The 27,215-nt window shown below is 38.0% G+C and overlaps 1 protein-coding gene across 1 annotated transcript; it reads left to right on the forward strand.

Moving 5' to 3' along the window:
* The first annotated feature begins 7,817 nt into the window (after positions 1–7,817).
* LOC145995097 (uncharacterized) lies at positions 7,818–26,791 on the forward strand. The gene is made up of 2 exons (XM_083131632.1): positions 7,818–11,356; positions 26,605–26,791. Exons 1-2 carry the CDS (start codon positions 7,818–7,820, stop codon positions 26,789–26,791), a joined length of 3,726 nt encoding a protein of 1,241 aa, XP_082987758.1.
* The last annotated feature ends 424 nt before the right edge of the window (positions 26,792–27,215 follow it).

The raw sequence follows: 27,215 nt of genomic DNA on the forward strand, positions 1-27,215 counted from the left end.
GGTTCAACCTGTCACAAAACTTTGAACAATACACTGTACGCGGTTGATGTTAGAAATATATATTTCGTTCTTGCAGGGGAAGGGATTCCAAGAAACAAAACACCGCTCTTGTACATTAGTTGGAAAGTGTGAGTGCATCCTCTTCCATGGCACTACTAACGACAAAATATTTCAAACACAGTATTCACCCAGAAATAAATCTAGAAAGAAGAAATTCTAGTTTCCCCGATGACGTCGTCGACTTGTAATTAAGATGTACAGGGTTCGATCCCAGGTGGAAGCACATGCTGCTTCTGATCCCACTTTAAATTGTAGGTCCAGTCCCAATTAGCCTATCTGCGCATAAAGTGGACTTAAAAAACTCAAACTCAAAAAAAATTAAGAGAGTTCATTCTACGACAATCTATGTGCATAAACTGCTAATGATGAATTTTTGATGCATAGAGTACACAGAGAAATGCATTAATGTGTACCTTTATCATCTGCTGTTCGGTGTGATACACTAACATTGCATCAGTTGACACTATAATTTCAAAGAAACCAAAATTACACGTTTAAATGTGTCAACCGGTGCACCAAAGGTGCATCACATCTCTCAATAAACACATGAAGGTATCCCGGCACAAAAAATAGCTCTTGAAGTGGAGTTGCTGTAATTCGTGCATTCCATAGATGATAGATGATAGGTAAAATGTGTAAAGGTACCCCCAAAAAATTTATAACAGGTAAAAGGTAATAGGATGTCTATACACAATAGTCGAATTGGAAATAAATTACTGCCGGGAGGCTCGTTATGCACAAATAACTAATAAATTATTAGTAGTAATAATGTATTGGACATTAAACCCCTCACTATTGCAGAAGTTCCTATGATCACAAAATTAACATCCATGATCACTGTGATATATCCTGTCAACTGATACGTTGTTTAATTAATTGCAAGTTATGTCACGTGGTAAATCTGAAAAAGGCTGTCCTTTCTTACCAATATTATGTACAATTGTAAACACGTTACTGGTTGATTCTATGCCTTTTTGATGAGTATGTTAAGTTATTCCTCTATTCGTTACAATTTAGAACTTTCTAGCACATTCTCGACGCTACTGTTGCGTTTGTAATGCGCAGTAATGTATGCGTAATGTTTGTAATGCGTAATGATGTATGGTAGACAAGGAGCGCTCGGCTATGCTCTCCAGCTCGGTCTAGGACGGCGGGTAGTGGGGGGGGGGGGGAGAGTACTGAATGGTACAACTAAAACATGCAAGAAAGAGAGAGAGAGAGAGAGAGAAATGAGCGAGGACATTGTTGGCCATTACATCGCTACTTGAGGGATGAGCTCCAATAAATAAGTGCTAATTTTAAATATTTATTATACTACCGGTATGCTTTTCAGCATCTTCATTTACTACCCGTATGCCATACCGCCACATACCAGCCCAATTCGACCACTGTATATACCCCTTCGGTGACTGTCAGAAAACGCAAATTTGCAATAATCAGTATTCTCAACATTATTGCATTTCCATCTGCAACTTTTCCAACTTGTAGAGTATTAAAATACAAATTTATAAGGAAAACGTACTTAGAAATTAGAAACTTCAAACTTAAAGTTCTCTGCTGATTCAAAAGTAAGCATCGATATCCTAATTTCTTAATGTATTAACTATTATATGCTGAATGGTGTGTTTGCTATAGTTTGCACTATTAAAAACTAAGTTGATAAAACATATTTTCAGAACAATAAGATTGTGGCGACATCTAGTAATAAATCTCAGAACTTCTACTACTGAATGTACCTCAACCCTATAAAGGAGAAATTTCGTTTTGATTCTTGTCATCAACTCACAAGGTATTTGCAATGTAGATTTATTTCACAATGAAAAATGCATACATCGTTATCGTAACGCAGAAAAAGTGACTTATAAAGAGGTAAAGGATTATGAAAGAAACGGCATTGTGTCCATAAATTCAATGAAATATTCATAAGGAAAATAATATAAAACGAAGGGTGGCAGTGTTTCCAACTTCTTTCTTTCAGCTGGTAGTAAACTCTTCACTTCTGTGTATGACCCATTCGTTTTTATTGATCCAGTTGGTGGAGAACACATTAATATTTGCGAATGCTGATTTTCGTGGGTTCTTTTTCCTCAAAAACATTGTTTCTTGTTTTAAATTCCTCTCTGCAGTGGATTGTCTGGGAAACTACATCACGGTGATAAATTTCCCAATGGGATTTCGCTAAAATGAGGAGGAGGGGAAAGGGCGATGGGTGGCCGCAGACTGGATCTGCACTGATAATCGGCAGATCATTAATGATATCTCTCTGCTCATTGAAACTTGATACCGACATCAAACGAGCCGATGCGGTCATGAACATCCATCTATGTCCGCGGTGCATTACGACTGTTTTTCTTCCCATCCGAATGGTCCACTTACAAATGAACTGAAAAGATAACTCGTCGTCGATATAAATTTGATTCGGTACGTTACCACGCAACGACAAAGGGTTACGTCCACATGCAGACGGCTGGAAGTCATTGTGTTTTCGAAGTCGAAAGTGTTCGGTTTAATTTCCTGTGCTGGCGACGGAAGGAATTAAAATGCGTTTGGTATCGAATGGCAGCAACATTATCTCTCTTTCATGATACATATCGATTCTCTGTTTGTTGTCGTTGTAATTATTTTCTGTAATTTCGAAGCACTTAGATAGTTTGTCACTATCTTTGCAGATATACAGGGTGTTCCATTGAAAATCTACACCATTACTAGAGCTCGAAATTTTCGGTATTTGCTATGTGCGACATTGTGAGGGATACGAAATGGTGGTGCTGCAGTCAGACTTGTGAAAAGTGGATTCATCTCAGACACCCCAGCTTTATTGATGAATATGAATATACATACATTGTATTCATACATACACACACACACACATACACCCCCCCCCCACACACACACATATATATATATATATATATATATATATATATATATATATATATATATATATATATATATATATATATATATATATAATATGACTATGAATCGATGAACGTCTGGTTGAGTTTCATCTTAAAGTTAGTCATTTGTACGTTCAGTGACAACAAATTTTCGCCTAACGATTTGTAAAGTGAGGACCATCAGAGTTAAACAGTAGATGAAGGAATTTTTTAAACCGTTTTAACAAAACCGATGAAGTGTCAGTATTAACTGAAGAGTCAATTAAAATACATATTGACAACTCTTTAGAGAAACTACTATGACATATAGCCTACTTAAATACTACCCGAACCAAATTCAACTAACATTATTTCACTAGTTTTTGACTTTGTTACCAGAAATATTCCTGGAAAGGATAAACTGTGGGCCCTGCAAATCAAAAAAAAAATTGCTGGAGGGCTTTCTCAAAGTCACATAAAACATACAACTTGCACTCTTATACACGAGCACGCTTCTTGTATTTTGCGTTATATTTCTTCCGTCTTTTTTTTTAATTCGTGAAGATATTTGGAGTTGGCTCTTCTGGTGCCATCTATTTTAGTTACTTTACGTGTCTCTTCTATATTTGTGTTAATCGCGACGATTAGGATGAATGATAAACTGATGACGTTGATGGTAGAACAAACCCAATGGCTTATCAGTGACAGCCTTTTGGACACTGTAAGGTTTTAATCTATCCACCATAAAACCTGAAGTTGCACAGGTTTGCATTGGGCTTTGGTCACGTCCAGTTTTAGCAAATGCTTGTCACAGGTGGGGCACATTGCCCCCCCCCCCCTCCACCTTGGACGGAAGGCAATTCTAGGGGGGCAAGGTGGTGCAAACATTAACAGCCAAGGGCATCTGAAGGGGGCACATAAGGGCAATAGTTCTCTCGATTTCAAATTTTATGCAAATAAAAATACATTTCTTAAAATTTTCTTGCTCGCTTCACTCGCAATGTTTCTTTCTGTAATGCATTGTAAATTACCAGAGAGAGAAGTTAGACTTCTCTTCATTGATTTTGTCCTAAATGTATGAACAATTGTTTGGAAGAAATGGAGCATGCACGTTTGAGAGACAATTTATACCATTTTTGATGTTATTTTTTTATGAGGTTGATGGCTTGATTCTGTAAGGTATTTAAATTATATATATATATATATATATACGTATATATATATATATATATATATATTAAAGAAACTTAGTATACGCACACAATTTAGTGTCAACATACTGCGAATGGATTTTCTTATTTTACGTCACTCCATGTTGCACGTGTGTAAATCATATGTTGTACATGGAAGTTATGCATGTCATACTTATATTCGGAATGCATTTGTCATGCATTTTCTGTCTTTCAAAAATAAAGTTTGTGTGATTCTTTTCTATTATTAGTTACTGTGAAATTGAACGTTTTGAAAAAATATTTCAAATCATTTGTTCCAACACAAATGCTTTAGCACCGACTTCTACCCCCTTTTTGTGTAATTTACAAGGATAATAATGTCTGTTATAGTAGTACTACTACTAGACTTCAACACCAACTCAATTAATTAATAACTTACATACCTAAATTCCCTAACATGGTTGATTTGGCAAGTACGCCCTTAATTGTAAATATTGTGAATGCAAGAGCATAATATCATTTTAAACTGAGATCTTTAGTGGATTACATAATGAAGAGTAAATATTCTTATTCTCCAGCAAACTTAAAATATCTGGTGATCCGTTTGAGATGTCAGAAGAGTAAACCGTTGTGTACAATAGGTTAATGTAAGTAAGTATCTCTGAGCAGTTTGTTGTAATATATGCAGAAAGGGTGTAAGTTTTGAGTGAGTGCAGGTTTACAGACTTCAGCCATGTGGCTGTACTAGTGTGCATATAACACTCAAAAATTTAACATCCCATACCATACATTGTGCCCTGTTGTGGCGTGACCACTATCTTTATCTACCATGAACGCTAGCGCCACGCGGCTGAAGTCTGAAAATCTGCACTCACTCAAAACTTAAGAAAACTGCCACGTGGCGCTAGCGTTCATGGTAGATAAAGATAGTGGTCACGCCACAACAGGGCCCAATGTATCGTATGGGATGTGAAAGTTTCGAGTGTCATATGCACACTAGTACAGCCACGTGGCTGAAGTCTGTAAACCTACACTCACTCAAAACTTACACCCTTTCTGCATATATTACAACAAACTGCTCAGAGATACGTACATTAACCTCTTGTACACAACGGTTTACTTTTCTGACATCTAAAACGGATCAACCGGTACTTTGGATGAAGCCATCTTTGATGTTCCCTTGCTGTCTACAATATTCGCTTTAATCTATGATTTTAAAGTAATATTGGTCACATAGAAAAATCTGTAATCCAATGCACCCGAAACAAAGCTGTATTTTTAGATGCTGAACTGACAACAGTCTCATGTGAAGTCCACTTTGAAAGGAGGTGAATAACTTGTACAGAAAAACTTTGCGGTAGTAGCTATATATGACTACATTAGCACTTACTTGTTTTATTCACTTTGCTTCGGTAGTTTAAACCACCAAACAACAAATGTTATCGAATTATTCAACTAGTCTTGTAAATATTAGCTTTCAAGAACAAAAATGATTTTCAGTTCATTTTTGGAAATTTTAGACCATTTTTAAAATAATTTTAAGGTGATTCTACAGATAATTTTTTTCAATTTGTTTTAGGTAATCAACTTTCTAGCCCTACTCATCAGATTTTCATCATGTCCGGAACCTGATTGGCTGACTAACCTGGTGTGAAAGATAGTTCATCCAAGAACCAAACCCAGCTCCCTCACTTCGAAGCACGTTAGAGTGGATATAGCAATGTGTGTGGATATCTTTTGAGGTCACCGCACATTACTTATACCACATCAGAGCGCAGAAGTTGAGGGCAAGATCCTTCTTTTCAATTTGTGAAGGTAATTATTTCCAGCTTTTTGAGTAATCCTCTTTTGTCCTCTCTCCTTTTTTTCCAGTCTTCCATCGCTACGTCATCGAAAGAGCGAGGATCGGTTGCCTGCTTCCTATCAATTCCCTTTTTGTTCCTGAATCGAGGTTTCCCCCTCTCGCCCCAGAGCATCCGCCTCCTCTATGGAGCGGAAAATGCGATTTCTGGAGTCGAAGTCCCTCTAATGAACTCCGGAAACCAAGTCAAAATAATGGAGGTCGAGCGTGAAGTGAAAAGGAAAGCTGTTGGCTCTGCGGCTACGACTTTGCACTTCGCTTCAGCAACTGCCGGCAGAAGAGCAGACATCCCCACCCTTCCTCGGACATCAGTAAACAACAAAGGCTTCATGAGGTTGCAAAATCTTTTTAAAATTCAATTCTGTTCACACAGATTCCAGAATTGGAGACGTGCTTCATGTTATAAATACTTTAATTTGCGCTTACCTCATATCGAATCCCGATCACACATCGTCCTATACCCTGTACCAATTATCTCTGGAGTAAGCAAACAAAAGAAAGTCTTTTCGCAAGTAGTGACGCGAGACGACTCCACCAATGAACACGCGAGAGGGAACGGTATTGCGTGGACGAGAGGGGAGCGACTGCATTTACCAGCCTTCGCAGCAGCGTGTACTGCTTCGCTCTGCCCACTCGATTTCCCCCTCCTCTGCCGCTATGCACGGCCTTGCTCCAGAGATAACCGGGACAGTGCATAGAACTACAATAATAATAATAATCAATCCAGGTTTCTCAAATATAGTTTCACCTTCACATTTCTATCTGTACACACAGTAAATGCACTAGTATTAATGCATTCTCTACAGCTATACTCTGTCCCAGATAACTGTGGAGTAAGCGGACGAAAACAAGTCTCTACGCAAGTAATGGCTCGAGAGGGCTTGACCAAGAAACGCTTGAGACGGAAATGTGGGACATGGGAAGTGTAACGAAACAACCTACCAGCCCTTAGCCACAGCACTCACTGCTTCGCTCCGCCCACTCTCTTTCTCCCCTTCTCTACCTTTATGCGTAGCGTTACTACACAGTTCCCTTGGACGAAGACTGTCATTATACACATACGCACACAAAAACTCACATTTTTCTGCCGGTCTTTGATTTCTGTTTATGGGGTTGTGTTGGCCCCCACAATGTACTTGGATCCAACATGGCGGCCAAGACATTTTTCTTTATATTTGCCAAGTAGGTGTTGGCAACACTTGTCTTCGAGTGCGCAGCAAGTATGGCTGCAGGACGTCGTTTTGTGTCTACCGTTTTATCTCTTGTCATCTGTGTGACAGGGAATGTGTAATGTATGTAAACTTATGTGTCTGTCATTAAACATGTAGTTTACATAAGGTGAGTGTCCTTTGCAAATTCACCTACCCAACCACCGAAAGTTTTTGGATACAAATCGGAACGGGGCTCGCTCCCCGACATGGTCCTCCATAGCCGGATTTGTGACATTCTGTGAAAGTGATTCTAGTGACTTTGTGTTTTTCTACATACAGTGACTTTGTGTTTCTCTACATACATATGTGTGAACTGTGACTGTGAGTGTGTATTTGTGTGACAAAGACAGTCTCTGTACAGAACTTCTTATCACACTTTTCGTATTTTCCGTTCGTTAGTTCCTCGCCCGCGAGACGCGAACAAAGAAACTGACGTCATCAAGGCGTGGTGCTGGCCTGAACAAGCATCTTTCGTTACCAGCGTGTAGTGCAATCCGGTTTGCCAATTTTCGGTCGGTTCGCGGTTCGTGAACGCGTTAAAATGGAGCGAATACTCGCAGCAAAGACAGTGCTAAAACGTGAGATTACGCGTCTCGAGAATCGTGTAAATTCCGGGACTTTAGACAATGCCACGATGTCTGTGTGTGGTGATAAAGCGACGCAACTATCAAGTGACTGCAAGCAACTATTAATCGATCTTGCTACAAGGGACGCTAGTGACTTCGAAAGATATGAAGGTGAATTAGGTGTGGAAGAAGACAGACTTGATCAGATTGTCTACAAGCTTCGGTCAGTACAATTAACGGCAGGAAGTCTTACATCAGTGACGTCATCATCACGTGACAGCCCACCCCAGCAACATGTAGGTGAAGTTAAACTACCGAGATTGGAAATTCCTTCCTTCAGCGGATCGCTGGAGGACTGGCTAAGTTTTCATGATTTGTTTAGTGCAAGTGTCGACAAAAACGCGAACTTAAGTGGTGCACAAAAACTTCAGTATTTGAAGGCTTCTCTCAAGGGCGAGGCTGCCTTGCTTATACAATCGTTAGCAGTGACAGATGAAAACTATCAACATGCGTGGGAGTTGCTCAATAACCGCTATTCTAACAAGAGGGAATTAATTAGCAACACTGTCCAGCGACTGGTGAATCAGCCGCAAGTGAATGAGAACTCGCACACAAGTTTACGTCGTCTTATCGACACTACAAATGAGTGCATTCGTGTTTTAAAGGTGCTCGGTGTACCTGTTGAATCTTGGGACGCGATTCTTGTTTATCATACAACAAAAAAGCTCGATCCTGAGTCAAGAAAACAATGGGAACTCTCTCTCACGTCGCAAGAAGTGCCTAGTTTTTCCGAGTTGACCCAGTTCCTAGATCAGCGTGCGCGTGCATTGTCGTCAATTGCAAGTGAAAACAACAATCGGCGGAAGGCGGTGAGTCACAATAAGCCTTCAACCTCTTCCTTTGTAACATCAGCTGTTTCCTTCTGCCCGAAATGCCGCACCAAGCAACACAAACTACACAAGTGTGAAGAGTTTCTTCAAATGTCCGTGCAACAAAGGCACAGTTTTGTGAAAGAGAAGGCGCTTTGCTTTAATTGTTTTCAACAGCACAAATTAAAAGTATGTACATCAAACGGGTGTCGCGTCTGTGGAAAATATCACCATACTTTAATTCATTTTGACAAGGCTAACAAGAATGGGCAGTCGACCAGTTCCTCTCCCCCACAAGTGTCATCTCATGTTGCAGAAAACAAGTTAGTTAAATCCTCTGTTGTATCACAAGTATTGTTATGTACAGCTATTGTTAATGTTAAAAACAAACAAGGTTACTTTCAGCCTTGTCGTGTGCTCCTAGACTCTGCATCGGAAGTGTCCTTTGTGTCTGAGACGTGTTTACAAAGGTTGCAGTTACCTAAGCAACGCACAAACATAAATATTTCTGGCATAACTGAAAGGGGTGTTTACACAGCCAATGCTATAGCCAATATTCAGTTTCTGTCAAAGTGTAAGACACAACTGTACAGTGTCAGGGCTGTGGTAGTGAAGAAAATTACAGGTAATTTGCCAAGGGTGCAAGCACCAGGGGCGTGCACTTGGTCACACATACAGGGCTTACCCTTAGCTGATCCTACATTTAACGTGAGTGCTCCTGTGGATATTTTACTAGGCTGCGACATTTTTCCTTTATTGTTTGGAAGTGGACGCTGCGTGGGACCTCCTGGTACTCCATCAGCATTAGAAACAGTCTTCGGTTGGGTGTTATCAGGGCAAATTGATGGTAGTGTTGGTAATGCAAATACCAACTCAGTTTCATCTTTCCATGTGTCATGTGATTTGAATACTAACGTACGTAATTTCTGGGAACTCGAAGCATTGCCAACCCTTAATCATTTAACGTCAGAAGAGAAAAAGTGTGAAGCACATTTCATAGCTAATCAACAACGAGAGAATGGTCGTTATGTAGTTAGCTTACCATTTAAGAACAATGATGTGGTGTTAGGGTTTTCAAGAGAAACAGCAGTTAAGAGACTTAAAAGTCAAGAACGCAGACTTTCTCACTCCCCTGAACTTCGTAAACAGTATAATGCTTTCATGACTGAGTATAGAGAACTTGGACATATGGAACTCATCCCCCCTGAAGAAATAGATAAGGTGCCTAGTGAAAGCTATTATTTTCCTCATCATCCTGTATTTAAAGACAGTACGACTTCACCTATTCGTGTAGTTTTTGATGGGAGTTGTAAAACGTCTACAGGTGTTTCTCTTAATGACACTTTAATGATTGGCCCTAAGTTACAAAGTGATATCATTAATGTGATATTACAATTCAGAATACATCAAGTAGCCCTAACTTCTGACATCTCAAAAATGTATAGACAAGTGAAAATTAATCGAAAGGATACAGACTTTCAAAGAATTGTGTGGAGAGAGGATCCTAGTGAACCATTTCAAGACTTCAGATTACTGACTGTCACTTATGGTACTGCTTGTGCATCATACTTAGCTACGAGGTGTCTGCAACAATTACGTGAAGATGAAGGTGCAAATTTCCCCCTTGCTTCAAATGTGTTACTTAATAATGTGTACATAGACGATTTCTTAAGTGGGAGTGATTCTACGGAGGGTGCTATAGAACTGTACCATCAACTAACCCAACTCCTGCTTAAAGGTGGTTTTGAACTTCGCAAATGGTCCTCTAATGATCCTAAGGTGTTAGACAGTATTCCAAGCGAATTGCTTGAAAGAAACGTGCCGTTTCAATTTAATGACAGTGACTGTAAGAAAACATTGGGGATTCAGTGGTGTCCTTCCTTGGATCATTTCTCCTTTAATGTAGTGAGTCCAATTGTGCATTCTGTGTTGACCAAGCGACTTCTCCTCTCAGAGATCTCTAAGTTGTTTGATCCTTTGGGCTGGCTATCACCTACCACAGTGAAAGCCAAATTATTGATACAAGAACTGTGGAAATTAGAACTTGACTGGGATGATGAACTTCCAACTAATGTAGTTGATAAGTGGATTAGTTACTGCAGTGATTTACCAAATTTGCAAACTATTAGAATTGAACGTTGCATCATTCCAAAAGACTGTATCGAGCTTCATTTAGTCGGGTTTTGTGATGCATCTGAAGCAGCCTATGCAGCGGTTGTTTACCTTAGGTGTGTGTGTGCTGATGAACAAGTCCAGGTAAAACTTGTTGCCTCAAAAACAAGAGTGGCTACTCTGAAAAAGATAACACTTCCACGACTGGAACTTTGTGCTGCATTATTGTTGGTTCGCCTCATTACTTATGTGCGAAAAGCATTGCCAGTCAACTTCTCAACTGTTACCTCCTATTCGGACTCCAAAATAGTTTTAGCTTGGATAGCTTCATGTCCTAGTCGTTGGAAAACGTTTGTGGCGAATCGGGTCTCTAAAATACAAGAGGAAAGTGATATAAAATGGTGTCATGTCAGCGGTAAAGACAATCCTGCCGACTGTGCTAGTCGTGGGATTCCCCCTTCCAGCTTAGTGACACATTATTTATGGTGGCAAGGGCCTCCATTTTTACATGAGCTACAATTGCTTGAAAACAAGTGTGACATACAAGAATGTAGTGAAGTGAGTGTAGAACAGAAGCAGTCTGTTGTAAGCCTTGTGTCAACACAAGACAACCCATTATTTGAGAGGTATTCTTCTCTAAATAAACTGCAACGTGTAGTGGCCTGGTGTAAACGGTTCATTTTCAATGCCCGCAACAAAACTAACAAACTGCATGGTCCATTGAGCACTAAAGAGTTGTGGGACACACTTCTGGTGTTAGTGAAAATTGTGCAACAGAGTGAATTTGCCAGTGAAATTAATGCTCTTAACAATGGTTTACCCATATCTTCAGGGAGTACCTTGCATAGTTTAAATCCATTTTTTGATGAACTAGGTGTTCTCAGGGTGGGCGGCAGATTGAAACACAGTAACATTCCATACAGTGCCAAACATCCTATTTTGCTGCCCAAAAAGCATAGATTAACAGACTTAATTATTGCATATGAGTACATTATTCTTTTGCATGCAGGGCCACAACTGGTTCTTGCAACGCTACGCCAGAAATTTTGGATAATTCATGATCGTGACAGAGTGGGTCAATTAGTGAAAAAAATATTTTTCATATTTTTTGTTTTCAGTGTACCATTTATTTTTTTTATTTTTTGAAATTATATATTTCAAGGTGGGCGGTATGTTGGCCCCCACAATGTACTTGGATCCAACATGGCGGCCAAGACATTTTTCTTTATATTTGCCAAGTAGGTGTTGGCAACACTTGTCTTCGAGTGCGCAGCAAGTATGGCTGCAGGACGTCGTTTTGTGTCTACCGTTTTATCTCTTGTCATCTGTGTGACAGGGAATGTGTAATGTATGTAAACTTATGTGTCTGTCATTAAACATGTAGTTTACATAAGGTGAGTGTCCTTTGCAAATTCACCTACCCAACCACCGAAAGTTTTTGGATACAAATCGGAACGGGGCTCGCTCCCCGACAGGTTGGATAAAGGGATGGATACATGTGCTGGACTTGCGTTTATTTTCTTGTTTCTATGGAAACCAGGAAAAGCCAGAGTGACCTATGCCGAGCAAACAGGCAACTTTTGACAGACGTTCAAAAGTTCATTGATGTATATTGTGGCATTTCTGAAAACTTGTTATATGTTATTTGATGTACCAAATTTACGCTCTTGTGTTTCTGACGTACATTTTCAGGTTAAAAACATACCTTACGCATGTTGATGTAAGATTTACATATCCCTGTATCCGTTATGAATCGTACCCATTTTCCATATTTTTTTATTAGAATCGACAATACTTTCACCTGTCGAAATATTACAAATCACTCCTTGTGGTGGATAAGACGTAGACATAGACCGACGCTGTATCCGATTAGAATTAACTGGTGATGTTAGGACATCAGCCAATTAACATCTTCCGTGCAGCATCATTTTATCATCACTAGTTCAATAAAATCAGTGAACATAGGCATTCTAGATTTTTCATGCGAATGCATTCTTCATCATATGATGAATTTGGAACTTCACTCACATTTTTCTGATTCATAGTCTGGATAGTACCTTAATCACATTCAGGTTCGAATCCTGGCCTGCATATGAATGTTTGTGAGTGTCCACTTTTCAATTTCATCATATCATCATCACTCATTCGCATCTTCAAAATTAGCCAAAAGTGGCCAAAGACAGCGGAGTAAAATAAAGTAATTCAATCAATCAATAAAACCTACAACGAAGACGACCATACTTAATATGTTATAAAACACATAAATTGGAATAGAATGTAACATACAGAGCGCGTACATTCTTGCACATTCCTACATTCTGTAATCACGATAATTCAATTATCGTAGATCATGTAGATCTTTTTCATAAGAGTGGATAGTGCCTAAACTGTCAGGAGCATGACATCGTTTTCATTTTACAAATGTCTTCCAGAATTCCCTATGCATTTATATTGGATTTTTTTAGGGATATTTATTATCCTTACCAGTTATAATCCTGTACGTCTCTTATTTCCCTTTATAAATAATAAAGAAGTGAGACGTGGATTATATTATCGGCGCAGTGGAAGTTAATTATCATTCAGTAGGTAATTAAACTATTTAATGTAAAGCTTAATATTCATTCAACCATAATATTTTTTAACAAATCAGATTATATTTTCCACATTTATATATGCATCACATGGTTCATTCACAACCCATCTAAACACCTAAGAACAACATTTTAGTTTATTCAACAATAATAACCATGTATAATCTCCCCATTAAATTGTATCAGTCCGTCCAATTAAATCGTCAAAAGTCAGTACGTAACGGCTATATGAGTCAACTGCAACCCCGCCCAAAACCCCCACAGCCTACATGACAGGAAGCAATCTACCCTTAAAAATTAAATATCCTATTTAGCATTTTCAAAAGGTCGACATAACTATATAAACGTTAGGCAATTACACCAGATCATGCACGGATATACAGTATACTCAGCCTGTGTCCAGTTAGTCCTACGTCTCCCCCAGTCGGTAAGGATCTGCCACTCCAAACTCCTCGGTCACCCAGCGCAGAAGCCTAGCCAATGGCAGATCCTACCTTAGTCACATGTATATTGCGTCTTCAATACGTCACCAATGAGCTATTGTACACTATGGACTTACACAGTGGCGGTGATTGAGTTCCATGACTGGTGCGAAAACTAGGGGATAAGGGCAGTTTACTTTCCCTTGGTAAATAAGGTTTAGCAAAGTGGCAAAAAGTGTGGGGGGGGGGGCAACTGGCCCCCTGTTCGCCGCCACTGATCATTACTTTATATCTGTGTTCCAATTGATAAAAAGTGGTATTCATGTTCAAGTTGATAAATTCTTATGTACAAATTAATTACGTAAATCTAAAACAAGAAATTCCAATACCTATTAGAATTTCCGCAGAGGGGACAGGTTAGGGGTACAAAGTCCAGACCACCATGCTAGTTACGCATAGACATACACACACAAGTACTAAACAATTTGCAGTATATTTATTGTTTTCTATTTACGAATACATTTCTATGGTAATAGTTTTACATAAGTATTTACATAGACAAGTCAAAGTTATAGTATAGTATGTGTATAACTGCACAACTGAGAACAAAGATGCACGTGCGCGTACCTCAAATACAAACCATTCTTTTTATATCTATTTATTTTTATTTTCATACGATGCCAATGGACAACTATGATTGGAGTATTAACCTTGCACACAAAACGTCATATTACGCCATTTTGCTCTATATTTACAAAATTGAAGCTATCAACCAACAATGATAATGCAGCTTAAAACGGAGACTGGAGTTGGAGGAAAGTACAACTCGAGTCTCAATTCGAAAAAAAAAAAAACGTTACAAACACAAATAAGTTGATCAGAAGGAAGGTACACATATGTGATCTTGTGGACAGAAGAGGATTTATAGACTTCCCATAATGTTCAGAGCAGTTTGACTCAAGTGGCTAGTTAAGGGGAACTAAAAGCAATTTTACAGTAACTTTTCGATAACAGATGGCAGCACCGTTTGACATGGCAACCGAGTGCCATGTTGCCAGATCTACGCAAGGATCAAGGATAGGTACTATTTGTCTAGAACGTTTATGCTTTCTTAACAAAATTATAGGTATTCCAGGTTGTAGTGAATAAAACAATATTTTACATCCGAAAATTACTTCCTTACAAAATCTATATTAGTGTTGTGTCTGGGATTTTGGGCCTATTCTTTAACATGGCTTTAGAACCCCCTTAAAGTACTGCACCCTAGTGATCATTCTCTGTAACACACAAACATATTAGTATCAATCATAAATGTATTGGAGTTTCTATGAACGTTGTTATATTATTTAGTGATCATAAAATGTGGCTTTCCCCTTGTTACCTTGTCCGGGTTGTCTTAAAGAGTTCCGTGACAGATAACCAATTCATATTCAACGCAACTACATGCTCTACAACTGCTACTAGTGTCAATAACCCATGCTTATCTATCTTTGTAGATCCGGTGCGGCAGCCTAGGATAGTCGACACTTGAGGGAATCAGAACGACGGAGCAGTGGAGTCCCGACGTCTTCGGAAGATGGGGAAGGCTGACAAGCGCATTGCACAACGTACGGAGGGTAGTTAAGTATTGCTCTAGACGCGATGTTGCATGAAGCATGTTACTATAATGTGTAAGAACAGGGCTTTTCTGAGATAATTTTTCAATTCTGATTATTTATATTCTACTTCCTTTATAAAAACAAAAGTACACTTTTTGAACACTTTTGGTAAACTTTCTTCTGTATAATGTGTACAAAATCTGTACTGAAAGAATACTAAAAGCGTTCCAGATGTGTACGACCATTTTGAACCCATTTTAAGTACACTTCTTACACACGTTTAGAACACATTATAGCTTACTTCCACATTTGGAACACTTTTGCACACTTTTATAAAAGTCCGTTAGTACACATTTTTAATACTCTTGGTAGACTTCTTGTCACAAGGAAAATTACTATATTTTTTGAAAATAGAAATCTTATGAGCGAAATAGAAATTAAAAAGCAGTTGATATCCTCATGTTATAAAAATATATTTCAAAAGGAATTCCATCAAAACACCCACAATTGAAAATGGAATAGCTTTTAGTTTAATATAGTTATTTAAAGTATTACAATTTTAATTAAGAATACTGTGTCGCACAGTACTACACTCCTTACACACGTTTAGAACACATTATAGCTTAGATACTGTGTCGCACATATAGAAGACGAAGCCGGAAGTGATTAGCAATGCAAAAACTTGGACTGTAATTTTCAGCAATATTTCATTGATCCCACTCTATTGAGAAATATTAGGAATTACAAATTTGCACACTTGCATCACTAGAATTTATATTGTTCGAATTGAAAGTTCTGGTTTCCTGGATTATTCTGATTTAATGTGCAGGTAAATGGCAATTTGTGAAAATGTGGGATGACCAGTCAGAAAGGTCAAATCAGATTTTTTTTCAAACTGAGAAAGTTATTAATTACAATGTCTCGTTGTGAGCAAAATGTTATTTCAATGTGTCCTAAAAGTGTTTTGTAAGTGTTCAATTAGTGCATCACTAGTAGAAAGTGTCCTAAAAGTGACGAAAATTTGTTTCTTGGAAACACTTTGGTACGTTTTGGAACATATTTGAATTGACAACGCTTTTACAGCACGTTTAATGTACTTGTGAAAAGTTTACACTTTTTATGTGTACTAAAAGTGATCGAAAGTACTTTCTAGAAAGTGCACAAAAAAGTGTATTTTTAACAGTGTAACATAGTAACATCTTTTGCAAATAATGTTACGTTGCTGAGTTTAACGAGAGTTGCATAAGTGGTATTATTCTTAACCCTCCCTAAAGAAAGGTTACTCTGTTCAGCCACCCCTATTTTTGCCATCTTGAAGCTAAAATTACCTTATTCGACTAAAAATCTGTCATTATGAACGTAAATACCACTCTTTTTGCCAATTTTAAAAAAAAATCCTCAAACGAAAGCGATGATATATCTCGACATGGCTGTGAAGTAGATACCTGACCGTTAAGAGTCAAAGGGATGCCGCCGTGTTACGAGGTAAGATCAAAGAGATGCCGGCAACGACGCGGTTCTGCTAGGACGCAAAATCAAAAAGTGGTGCTGGCCGAAAGTTGCCGAGTTATTATGTAAAATTACTCGTACAAAAAGGTAATGTATAGCTTTAAGATAGCAAATATAAGAATGGCTCAAAGCAGTATCCAGAAACCTCATTTCCCCCTTTACTGTTCAGGTTTAACATATTTCGTTAGAAAAATGCGAGAGTTCTTCCAATAAGTTTTCTCCATTCGGATACTGCATTCAAAACACTCGCCATTAGAGCGATAATTTTTGCCAGTACAGCGGCCGGAAATGTACATCTGTAATTACTTAGATTTAGGTGATGTATACCCTATCCCAGCTAACTGTGGAGCAAGGCCGCGCATAGCATCAGAGAAGCGAGGGAAATTGAGTGAATAGAGCGAAGGAGTACACGCTGCTGGGCACTACAGTCGCTTTCCCCAATTCCACGCAATTCCGTTCCTCTCACGTGTTCATTGGTGGGGCCGTCTCCCGTCACTACTTGCGCAGGGACTTGATTTCGTTTGCCTCCTCTACAGTTAGCTGGGACAGAGTATAGACTCCTTGGCCCCGAAGAGGCTCTAAAAAGAAACAAAAGTCACAGAGAGAGAAAGGTTAGGAGACATGGGCGTCTCCTGAAATTTCTCTAGGGTGGTCAAGCTATTGATAAAACTTGATAGTGAAAATAATAACAATAATAATGATTATTATCTTGTTTGTGATCATAATGATAAAATAACTATAAACTCATAAAAATAAAATATTTTTTGAAAATTATAATTATTGTTATATTCTTGGGGGAACTTTTATATCCAGCAGACGAGTGAGTATCGATCGCATGTATTTTTTATTATTTTTTTAACATTTCATACAGTTAGGGTGCTGAAATGAATAATTATACTATTTTGATATTAGCTTTTTCACACTTCGTTTAAGAAAAAGCTTGGGGGAATTTTTAGTCACAGTGTTTATGTTGTATGACCTGTCACACAAAACTCTGTTTTGGAATTTTAAAAACTGTAAAACTGTATTTGATTCGATTTTACTGGTAGAATATAAAAACTGGTTCCTGTACTTGAAACTCTTTTTTTTTTCAATTTAATGTGTTTTTCGATTATTTATTCTGCTCGCATAATAACTAACTGGATTTTATTTCCGTTATAAACAATTACAATAAAAATAACAAACATTCTTATTTTTTGTAACGTGAAGAAATGAACGATGCCAATTTCCCTGAGGGGAAGGGGGGGGGAGGGTCGACGGACCTGTTAGGAGAGTTTGAAGACCCTACCTTGTAGTTTATCATGATTTTGCGAACTTTATGATGCTTGTGAATGATCGATTTGTCTTGCATTAGACTGACACAAAGCTCCGAAAACTCTAGTTACCTCAAAGACGGGCGAAATCCCATGTTTTACTGCTATTACCTTACGTTTCAAACTGCGATCTTTCTCCACAAACGCATGGACGATTTAGGCTAGTTTGATCCATTATTGTCGTTCGGACACCCTAACAGTGTCAGCCCGTCCATTAATGGTATACGCGTAATATCCAGCATCGAATGAATCCATGTTTTACTTTCTTTTATTTAAAAATCCTGAATACGGAATAAATCCATTTTATGTATATATACCAACAATGAAATGATTGCTAAAACATTCCTGAAGAGGTAATTGCTAATTTTCCGAGGCAACTATGTTTTTTTTGCAAACTTCCGTTAACTACCCACTTGGTTTGCACTCTTCACTTCGCTGTGAGTAACAGATATAACGAAGGGTCGAAATTAGAAGATTCTGATTTAGTTTTGTATAAATGCTGGTCTTAGAACGTCGAATGTTGAATGAAATATGCAATATACTCACTACAAGGAAAAACGCATAAGCACAACATACTCAAAGGATGGAGGCAAAGTAATTCTAGGAAAATAAGGAGAAATAGACACAAAGATCATTTGTGTAATAATATGGGGGTTCCCTTAAGTTAATTCTCTGTGTCTTCCCTAGTTTTGAAGATCTTAACCCGATATTTTCAAAGAAAGACGATAAAATGTTGGATTCCACATGTTATGGAGCTCACGATTTCTTCGTATTCCTCTTTTGTGTCCCAAAAGGAATGTGAAGAAAGGGTGGAATGACTGTCTGCAGAAACTCTCTCTCTCTTCTCTCTCTCTCTATATCTCTCTCTCTCTCTCTCTTTCTCTGTCAAGTGGCAACAAACTTCCTAGGCAACATCAAGGCAGACAATTACAGAGAACTGGTTGAGAACATGTTGTCACTGTATCATAAACTTAACTGCAATATGTCTCTGAAGATGCATAGCCTATTCTTCATTCTTAGACTTTTTTCCAGCGAATTGTGGGAAGGTTAGTGATGAGCATGGAGAACGCTTCCATCAGGCAATCGCAACAATGGAAAAGAGATACCAGGGGAAGTGGTCGACTTCCATGTTGGCTGACTATTGCTGGATGATTGCTAGAGATAACGCTGAACAACGTCACAAGCGACAGGCAAAGCGATGCAGCAAACAGAAATTCAAATGAGCTCCAGGAACCATGAACAGGACCATCCGCCGACACAGAACAACTCATAACCCACCCATCCAACATCCCATTTCCATGATAACACTGTACAAAATTTAATTATGTACTAATTATAATTTCAGGAAAACTATGCTAATGATTATATATGGGCAGTTACCGCCTGGATTTTATGACAGGTGCCGGGCCTCGATATATGAAGCATTATGAAGACACCACATAAACATAAAAGGCCTATCTCTCTTAAACCAGAGCCAATTTTCAATTTTAACTTTCATATTCGTGTTCAGCAGGTTCAAATCTATATGAATTGGCTAATTTTATGCAAAGGCAAAAATAATGAAAATTTGTTGCCCAGTGTAATCTGCTCCAGGTTACAAAATGCAAAATTATGTGGATATACCAAAATGGCACTTGATACTCAATATTGATGCTCATTTATAGACATGCATTAGGTGTAATAAACCAATATTTTGAAATACATAAATTATCTCCACTTTGCTCTTTAGAAAACTACAATATATATATATATATATATATATATATATATATATATATATATATATATCTGTATAATGAAATCTGATTCAAATGTCAAGTCATTACGATTTGTTAAGTTCTGTATAAATAACCTTACGCATTCAATAACAAGTGGAAGGACAAGAGCCTCCTGAAATTTAGTTAGTTGTGGAACAGGCTTTAATTTGGAGTCAGTGGATACGATCAATAGAAGAACAAGCACCTTTCGCTGAAGCATTTCCAATACGTCCATGTGTTGCAAAAACGAGTATAGGAACAAATACAGCTCCAATAGAAATCGAGGCACGGTGCAAAGATTTCTAGCAAAAACAAGCTAAATTGGCGATTCGCTCGGAAAATCCTGCAGCTGTATTTCACAGCGCCCGTGCAGCTTCGATTTTATGCGAAACGGGATGGAAGGCGAAGTGCCTATCCCGACAACTGTAAATCGGGACACGGGCGCTATAAATACAGCCCAAAAGTTTGTATTGGTTGCAAAAAGACTCGCGCGGTACGTGATACTTTCTTTCCAGACGACTGTTCGATGCGCGACGGAGAGTTTGGATACAGATCCAGCATCTGTAACACACTCTGACACGCTGTTGTTGTCCGAAGGTAGTCAGTCAATGGAGGAGTAGACCAACAATGCGATCTGGAATATAACAAAGTATAAGAAAGTGTTTGCTCCCGTACATGTAATTTGATGGAATTAAGTTTCCAAATTTTGAATGAAGTTAAATTTATTGAATTTTTTTGTATTGAAAGATTTTCACATTGAATAAAGCTATCCGTTAACGATGAAATGAACAACTCCTTGAATGCCATGCTTAGAGGAAGTGACGTCAGAGAATACGTCATGCTTCTGGCGTTCGTGATTACCGTCCAAGAGTTTCTAAATAGGAAGAGTTCTAATTAAAACTTTCTTTACTGACTGTCGACCAATCAGAGTACATGCTGTTGCTGAATTAGATTATTATCGAACAGAAGCATCGAGGTGCAGAATGCTATTTATTTCTGATCTGTGATGAAGAGAAAGGGACGTGGAAAGTGTAAACACGTGTTTCTGACACGCGAGAAAGAAAAGAAGGAGCTGTGTTTATTTAATCGCAATTGTACAAGAAAGAATTATGTATATTTCTACAGATGTGAGTGATAATTCGGCAACCAACTGAAAAATGTAATATTTTGTGGTGATTTTAAATTGTTGTTTAAATAAAATTAAAAATAACTATGAATGTGGAAATTAGATTTTATGAAGTAATTTTGTCATTGTGTTTCTGGTGCCTCAGATTACATTTAGACTATAATTCCCAGAAAATACATCAACTGCATCACACTTCTTTCATCCTTATCCTACATCATTCTTACAACGAATAGCCAGTCTATTTCTATTCGTACAGTTTACACTGCCACCTATTGGTATAAAATGTGAACTTGTCAATTTTTTTTCATTGTGTGCGAATGCAATTTCTGTAATTACAATAAATGTAACTAAACAACAATCTGGCATTCCTAAACGGACTACAATACCTAAATGACTAATGAAGTTATTCTGTTCACACCAGCGGCGTAGTGTCCACGTAAGGCTTGTAAGTCCACCTTACAAGCTGAAATTATTGAAGAAAACGTATTTCATTCCCGTATTTATCGCTTGAACACACATAGCAATATCAGACTTCAAGTAGAACTTTTAACGAAACAATTGAGGACTTGTTTTGATTCGAGTTGTTTCTCTGTAAGGCTTCTTGAAAGGACTTACATGCGAGTGCATGGAAGAAATGATTTTGACTCGCCCACGGCCGGTGTGTTTGATTACGTAGTATCTTCTCAACCAATGACAGGGCGCCCCGATTTTGACGCACTGTAATGCGCATTACGAATGGGTGCTGCTATCTGGTGAGATTTCTGTCCCCGCTGCGTCTGTTTGCACGGTCAGAAGAGAACCAAGAAAATCGACTCCCGTGTTGTTTCAACAATGCTTGACGTGCGGTGTAGCTACAGCGCCTTGAATAACGTAGTGTGGAAAACGACCCAAGAAACTGGTTCCCCGAGACGATGACAAGTAGATGGCAGTGCGATCGACACAGCGGCTAATTTTGTTATGAAAGTAATGCGGCTTAGTTAGTTTTTGGAATATATTGTGTAGATTTGTTTCTCTAGAAAGGCGGTAAGTGAATTGATGGAAACAGTTATATTTGTGGAGTGATTTGCAGTCACGAAATGGCATTAATTTACACAGAAAAGTAACATAAATACGTTTTATGTGCAACGCAACACGAGCATCAACATATCGCATGTGAGGCTGGACGTCAAACGTTGGATTGTGTACACAAGTTTATTTTTGTATACTAATAAAATTGAAATAGTGTCATGAAGGAGAAAAAATATTTCGTGGCGTACATATTATGAAGTCATTTTCCCGAAATGCAGATATTCGAAATAATTTAATTTCATATTCCATGGAGTTCAAATAGCCGATTAGGATGTACCTTGTCATCTCTATCAACAAATTGCTTTACATTCGTGTCGATTGGTAAGTAGAACTTTGGTGTTAAGGACTGTGCATTTTTACTCGTGACTTGGATGTAAAATGTCTACCTTGTACTTGATGAAAATAAACCGCAAATTAATTAAATTAATTAATAATAAAATTAATTAATTAAAATAAACGAGTATTGTCTGTGTGAATTTCCATAAAATAATATTTGTGACAATGACAATATTAATGAACCTTTCAGGATAATGCATACACAATACTAATTCTCGCAGCAATTGTCATGTTACGTGTTACAATCCATACCTATGTTTTCTTCCGTATTGTTAATAAAAAACTCAAGGACAGGTCATGATAGACGGTTCATAATATTCTTTAATATTTTCGCGACTACTGTACCAAATATCATAACAATTTTCTGATGCAAAGAAATGTTACAAGGAAAAGAATCAGACGTTGCAGCAAAAACCCCATTTACTTCCATTATAAGCAGTCGAGCGCTGTACCCCGGTGTCAACACCAGCGCCTCTAGCGGATTTCATTTTCGAGTGGAACCAGCGAGAGAGAGCAAAACCATGCCGTTTTCCACACTACGTTATTCTAGGCGCTGTAGTGTAGCTAACAAAACGGGTGTCATTTTAAATGTGTAAACTAACTATTAAGTTCACAAAGAGATGGTTTAATGTTGGATATTACCTTCATTAGAAGCAGCGAAGTTAAAGATAAAAGAGGAATGTCTGGCAATTCTAGATCCGGCAGCGCCCGCAAAGTTAGGTGCGTGCATCCCAGTTGCCCGTAATGTTAAAAGCATGCGCGTAATACTTAGTGTTATGATTTACAGATTTTTTTTTTTTTACCTTTTCCTTTGTCTAAGTTGCTTGATATGCTTTTCAAAATGTGCGCAAATATCGTAACCATGATAATGAGTAATATTTTCGAATGCATTTGCATTTGCAAATTGTATCTTACGCATTTCCCACAAATGGCTTTTTAGTGAAAGAAAAAGAATAATAAGAATAAAAATATGACATGGCCTTTCCAGAAGAAGAGTTTGTGTGCTTAACTAAGCTGTATGCGAAATTTGTCAATTGCTACCAGTTGAAAGTTGAGCTGTAGGTAATTTATTCTGAAGCCGAATATCGAGTAAAGACTGTGTTTGAACTTCATGAGTACCTGCATACTACCCATTTGAATGAAGCTGTTGAACAAGTGTACAAACTAACAGAATTCTTCCTCACTGTTCCTGCCTCAAGCTCGTCGGTGGAAAAGTAGTTTTCTACACTGAAGAGGATTCACACATTTCAACGCAGCACACAGACTCGGGCAAGGAAATCTGACTTCATTGAAAAGGAGCTGCTAAAGACATTGACCAGAAACTCCCGATTCTACGACGACGAGATTGAGGTGTTCAGGCTAAAGGATCGTCGGATCGAGTTACAGTATAAATGAGAATTTTCAATAAGTAATACATAGGCTATTATTGTTAACATAGAGTGTGTGCATTTTATCTTTGAAATTGAGTATGCCCATGCATGACTTACATTCAAATATATTCTATTTCGTTAAGATATCTTTGGGTTTTCTTTATCCAATATTCAGATCAGGTTTATCTAAGGAAGCCTTACACCTTTCATAGAATCACGCTACGCCACTGGTTCACACCCTTACAGATCAAGGTTTCTTGCAACATCTAATATATCTTATTGTAGAGCTGTTGATATTTAATGATTAACTACATAGTATACTTCTAGAACTAAAACTAAACTATAGCAATGGTAAACAAAAAGTTCCTTGTTTGTTGCAAATGTAATTGTTGGAATTTGACTCCAATTTCGTCTTGTTCTTTGTTTGTCAGAGTTTTAGTTTTGTGTTATGTTCAGACAGGCTAATTGGTACTGAAGCCAGCCAGTGTTGCCACACGAAGGGAAATTTTCCTTGCCGAAAGGAAATTCAGTTGGAATTTTAGTCGAAAAGCGAGAAAAGAAAATTTTATGAAAGTATCAAATTTTAAAGCATCGGACTACTGTATGAGATTGACTCTCTTTTGAAACTTACAAAGCTCTATATTTTACATTACTTTCATTGCTTAAATTATTCCCCCAAAATGAACTATAATTATTTCTTTAAAATTTGTCTCGAGAGCAATCAATAACTTTCCATATCTAACGTTGAAAATTATTGTAATTTTAACCTAATGTGTGAAAATATTCTTATAGTTTTCTCGAATTGTACAGCTTGATATTATTAATCTTATTTTTTGTTTTTCGCTCATAATTGTGTTATGTTATGTATATAAGTACCGTCAGTACATTTAATTTATCTGAAGCCAGAAACTGTAAATGTGTTTATTGCTTGTAAAGAAGAAAGTTTCTATTATCAGAATATGGGCATTTGTGTACTCGATTAAATACGTGTATATTCACTTGTCTGGCATTTTTTCTACCTACATACTCCCAACACTAGCGCATATATTTCGTATTCGGATCATGAATAAATTCACTTTCTACCGTCGTTACGTTATCACGAGAAAAAATTCACCTAGCCAATCTATATTTCTTAAAAATTTGAGATTTATAACAATCATATTCACTCCTTTGAGGATATAAGAAATCTGGAAATGCTTGGATTTAATAGATTAATAGAGAAATGAGTTGAGTTGGTGTTTAAAGTACATTTTATGCACATTAAGGCTAATCGTGACTGTACCTACAGTTTAAAGTGGGATCCGAACCACTTGTGCCTCCGCCGGGTGTCGAACCCGGGACCCCTTGATTACAAGGCGACGACGCTACCACTGCGCCATCGGATAGACCCTAATGGAGAAATGACTTTTCAAAAATATAGTAAGTAATTTCCATAAATGTAGAAAGTGTTTTACTCAATTTTATATAGAACGTAACACATCGTATTCACTTATAACCTGTCCTAACTATCTGTGGGTCAAGACCGCGCATAACGGCAGAAAAGTGGGGGAAATCGAGTGCGCAGAGAGAAACAGTACGCGCTGCTGGGAGGGCTGGTAACTACAGTCGCTTTGCCCGCTCCACCCAATCCCGTTTCTCTCACGTGCTCATTGGTGGATCTGTCTCGTGTCACTACTTGCGCAGAGACTTGTTTTCGTTCGCCTGCTCCCGAGATAACTGGGACAGATTGTAGGAGTTGAATCAGATTTCGTTATACAAATTGTATATTTGTATTCTCGTAATTTTCTAGAGTGAAGTCTGCAAAAGTAATTCATTACGAAATTACAACTTTAGCGATATTTCACTAAACAAAATACGACGTTCGTTATTTATGTAAAATGTTAGTAGAGTGCTTAAGGGAGAGCATTTCACTCGAGCGCCAAATAGTTGGCACGGACGACGCTAGATAGCGTGCGGAATTGACAGCTTCTTCGCTCGAGCGAATAACGCTCGAACAGCCAAAACGAGCAATATACCCTCAAGCTCAGTAGTATACTTGTAATAGTAATTTGTCTGTTAGTGGACCCTCAACTTTATTATATACAAACATGTAGTATTCTTCACGAGAGAGTGGATCCCGCATAAAAGAGCTAAAGGTGATGCAATCAATATTGCGACATTCCAGGAGCAAAAGAATAGGGCGGACCCCCGAATATGCCCAGTCTCCACCCGCGTACATTGAGGGGTATGCGCCTATGCCCTGGTGCCTGAATATTTAAATCCAGGGCGTCAGTTTCGCGAAAGATTATTCGATTCCACAGTTTTATTTTTTGCCCTTTATTGTTTATAATTATTACACACATATACTTAAAAGAAAACAAAGATACCAACCCATTTCTTGAGTTTCAGAAACAGGTTGGTTTATGCTGCGTTTTTAGATATTAGTGTAGGTTGTACAGGAATGAAATACTAACTTCTGTGCATTGGTGGGTGTTAGCTTGTAAATTACATTTTTCTTTCTTTTTATGATTTTCTGTTTTAATTTTTACTATTATTTTCCTTTCCTTTTTAATACTGGAATGGTTTCAGTACTAGGTTAGATAGGGGATAATATGGGATTCCTGGGATGCGAGGATCGGAGAGGATTGGTCCGCGGGATGCATCGGAATGTAATGGTTGGTGAAATTCGGGGACACAATTGGTTTATCTAAATCGGACTTCATCTAATCATATTCCATATGGTTAGTGTTCAGGTGAACAAATTATTTTTTCTCAGCATAGTTGAATGATTTGTGTATTCTGAAGGTTGGTTGCTGTGGCATTGGAAGAATACACGGAGAAGTCATTCTGCGTGTTGGAGATCGCCAATTGTAATTCCACACTGCAAGTGGAAAGTGCATTCCGAGCTCAATCAAAGAAAAAGGTGCCGCGCCATAAGCAAATTTACACGTGGCGTAGCAAATCTGTGGAACATTTTCCATCTTCAAAGTGAAAAGTCTTGGTCGTCGCGTAACACACATCACCCACATATACTGCAAAAATTTTATTACTACTTTCTCTCGTTACCTATAGATGTTTATAACTTTTACCATGTGTCCACAATAAAAGTTTGTAATCTGCTCCTCCTGATGGATTATTGAATATCGATTGTTTGATTCCCTTAGGCAGCTGGGCGTACGATCGAATTTTTTGTGTGTTACAGTAAGATAATAGTTGTTCGTTCAGCACGCTAAATTATATATATTGGCTAATCGTGAAGATGAGGATGAGTAATGATATGATGAAATTGATAAATGAACACTCACAAAGGACATCATATTATCATCATATTATCACTCGTCTTCATCTCCGCGACTAGTGAAAACTGGAAGAAAAGCTATTTTCTTGTTTGAATTTTGGTCAAGGTCCACTTTATG

The sequence above is a fragment of the Lepisma saccharinum genome, chromosome 11, assembly GCF_977018435.1.
Source record: "Lepisma saccharinum chromosome 11, izLepSacc3.1, whole genome shotgun sequence".
NCBI classification, from domain to species: domain Eukaryota; kingdom Metazoa; phylum Arthropoda; class Insecta; order Zygentoma; family Lepismatidae; genus Lepisma; species Lepisma saccharinum.

Excerpts from the sequence above, each read along its gene's own strand:
- LOC145995097 (XM_083131632.1), top strand. The coding sequence starts at position 7,818 with ATGTCTGTGTGTGGTGATAAAGCGACGCAACTATCAAGTGACTGCAAG. Across the intron at positions 11,357-26,604 it reads GACAACCCATTATTTGAGAG|GTTGGTTGCTGTGGCATTGG; the intron begins GTATTCTTCTCT and ends TGTATTCTGAAG.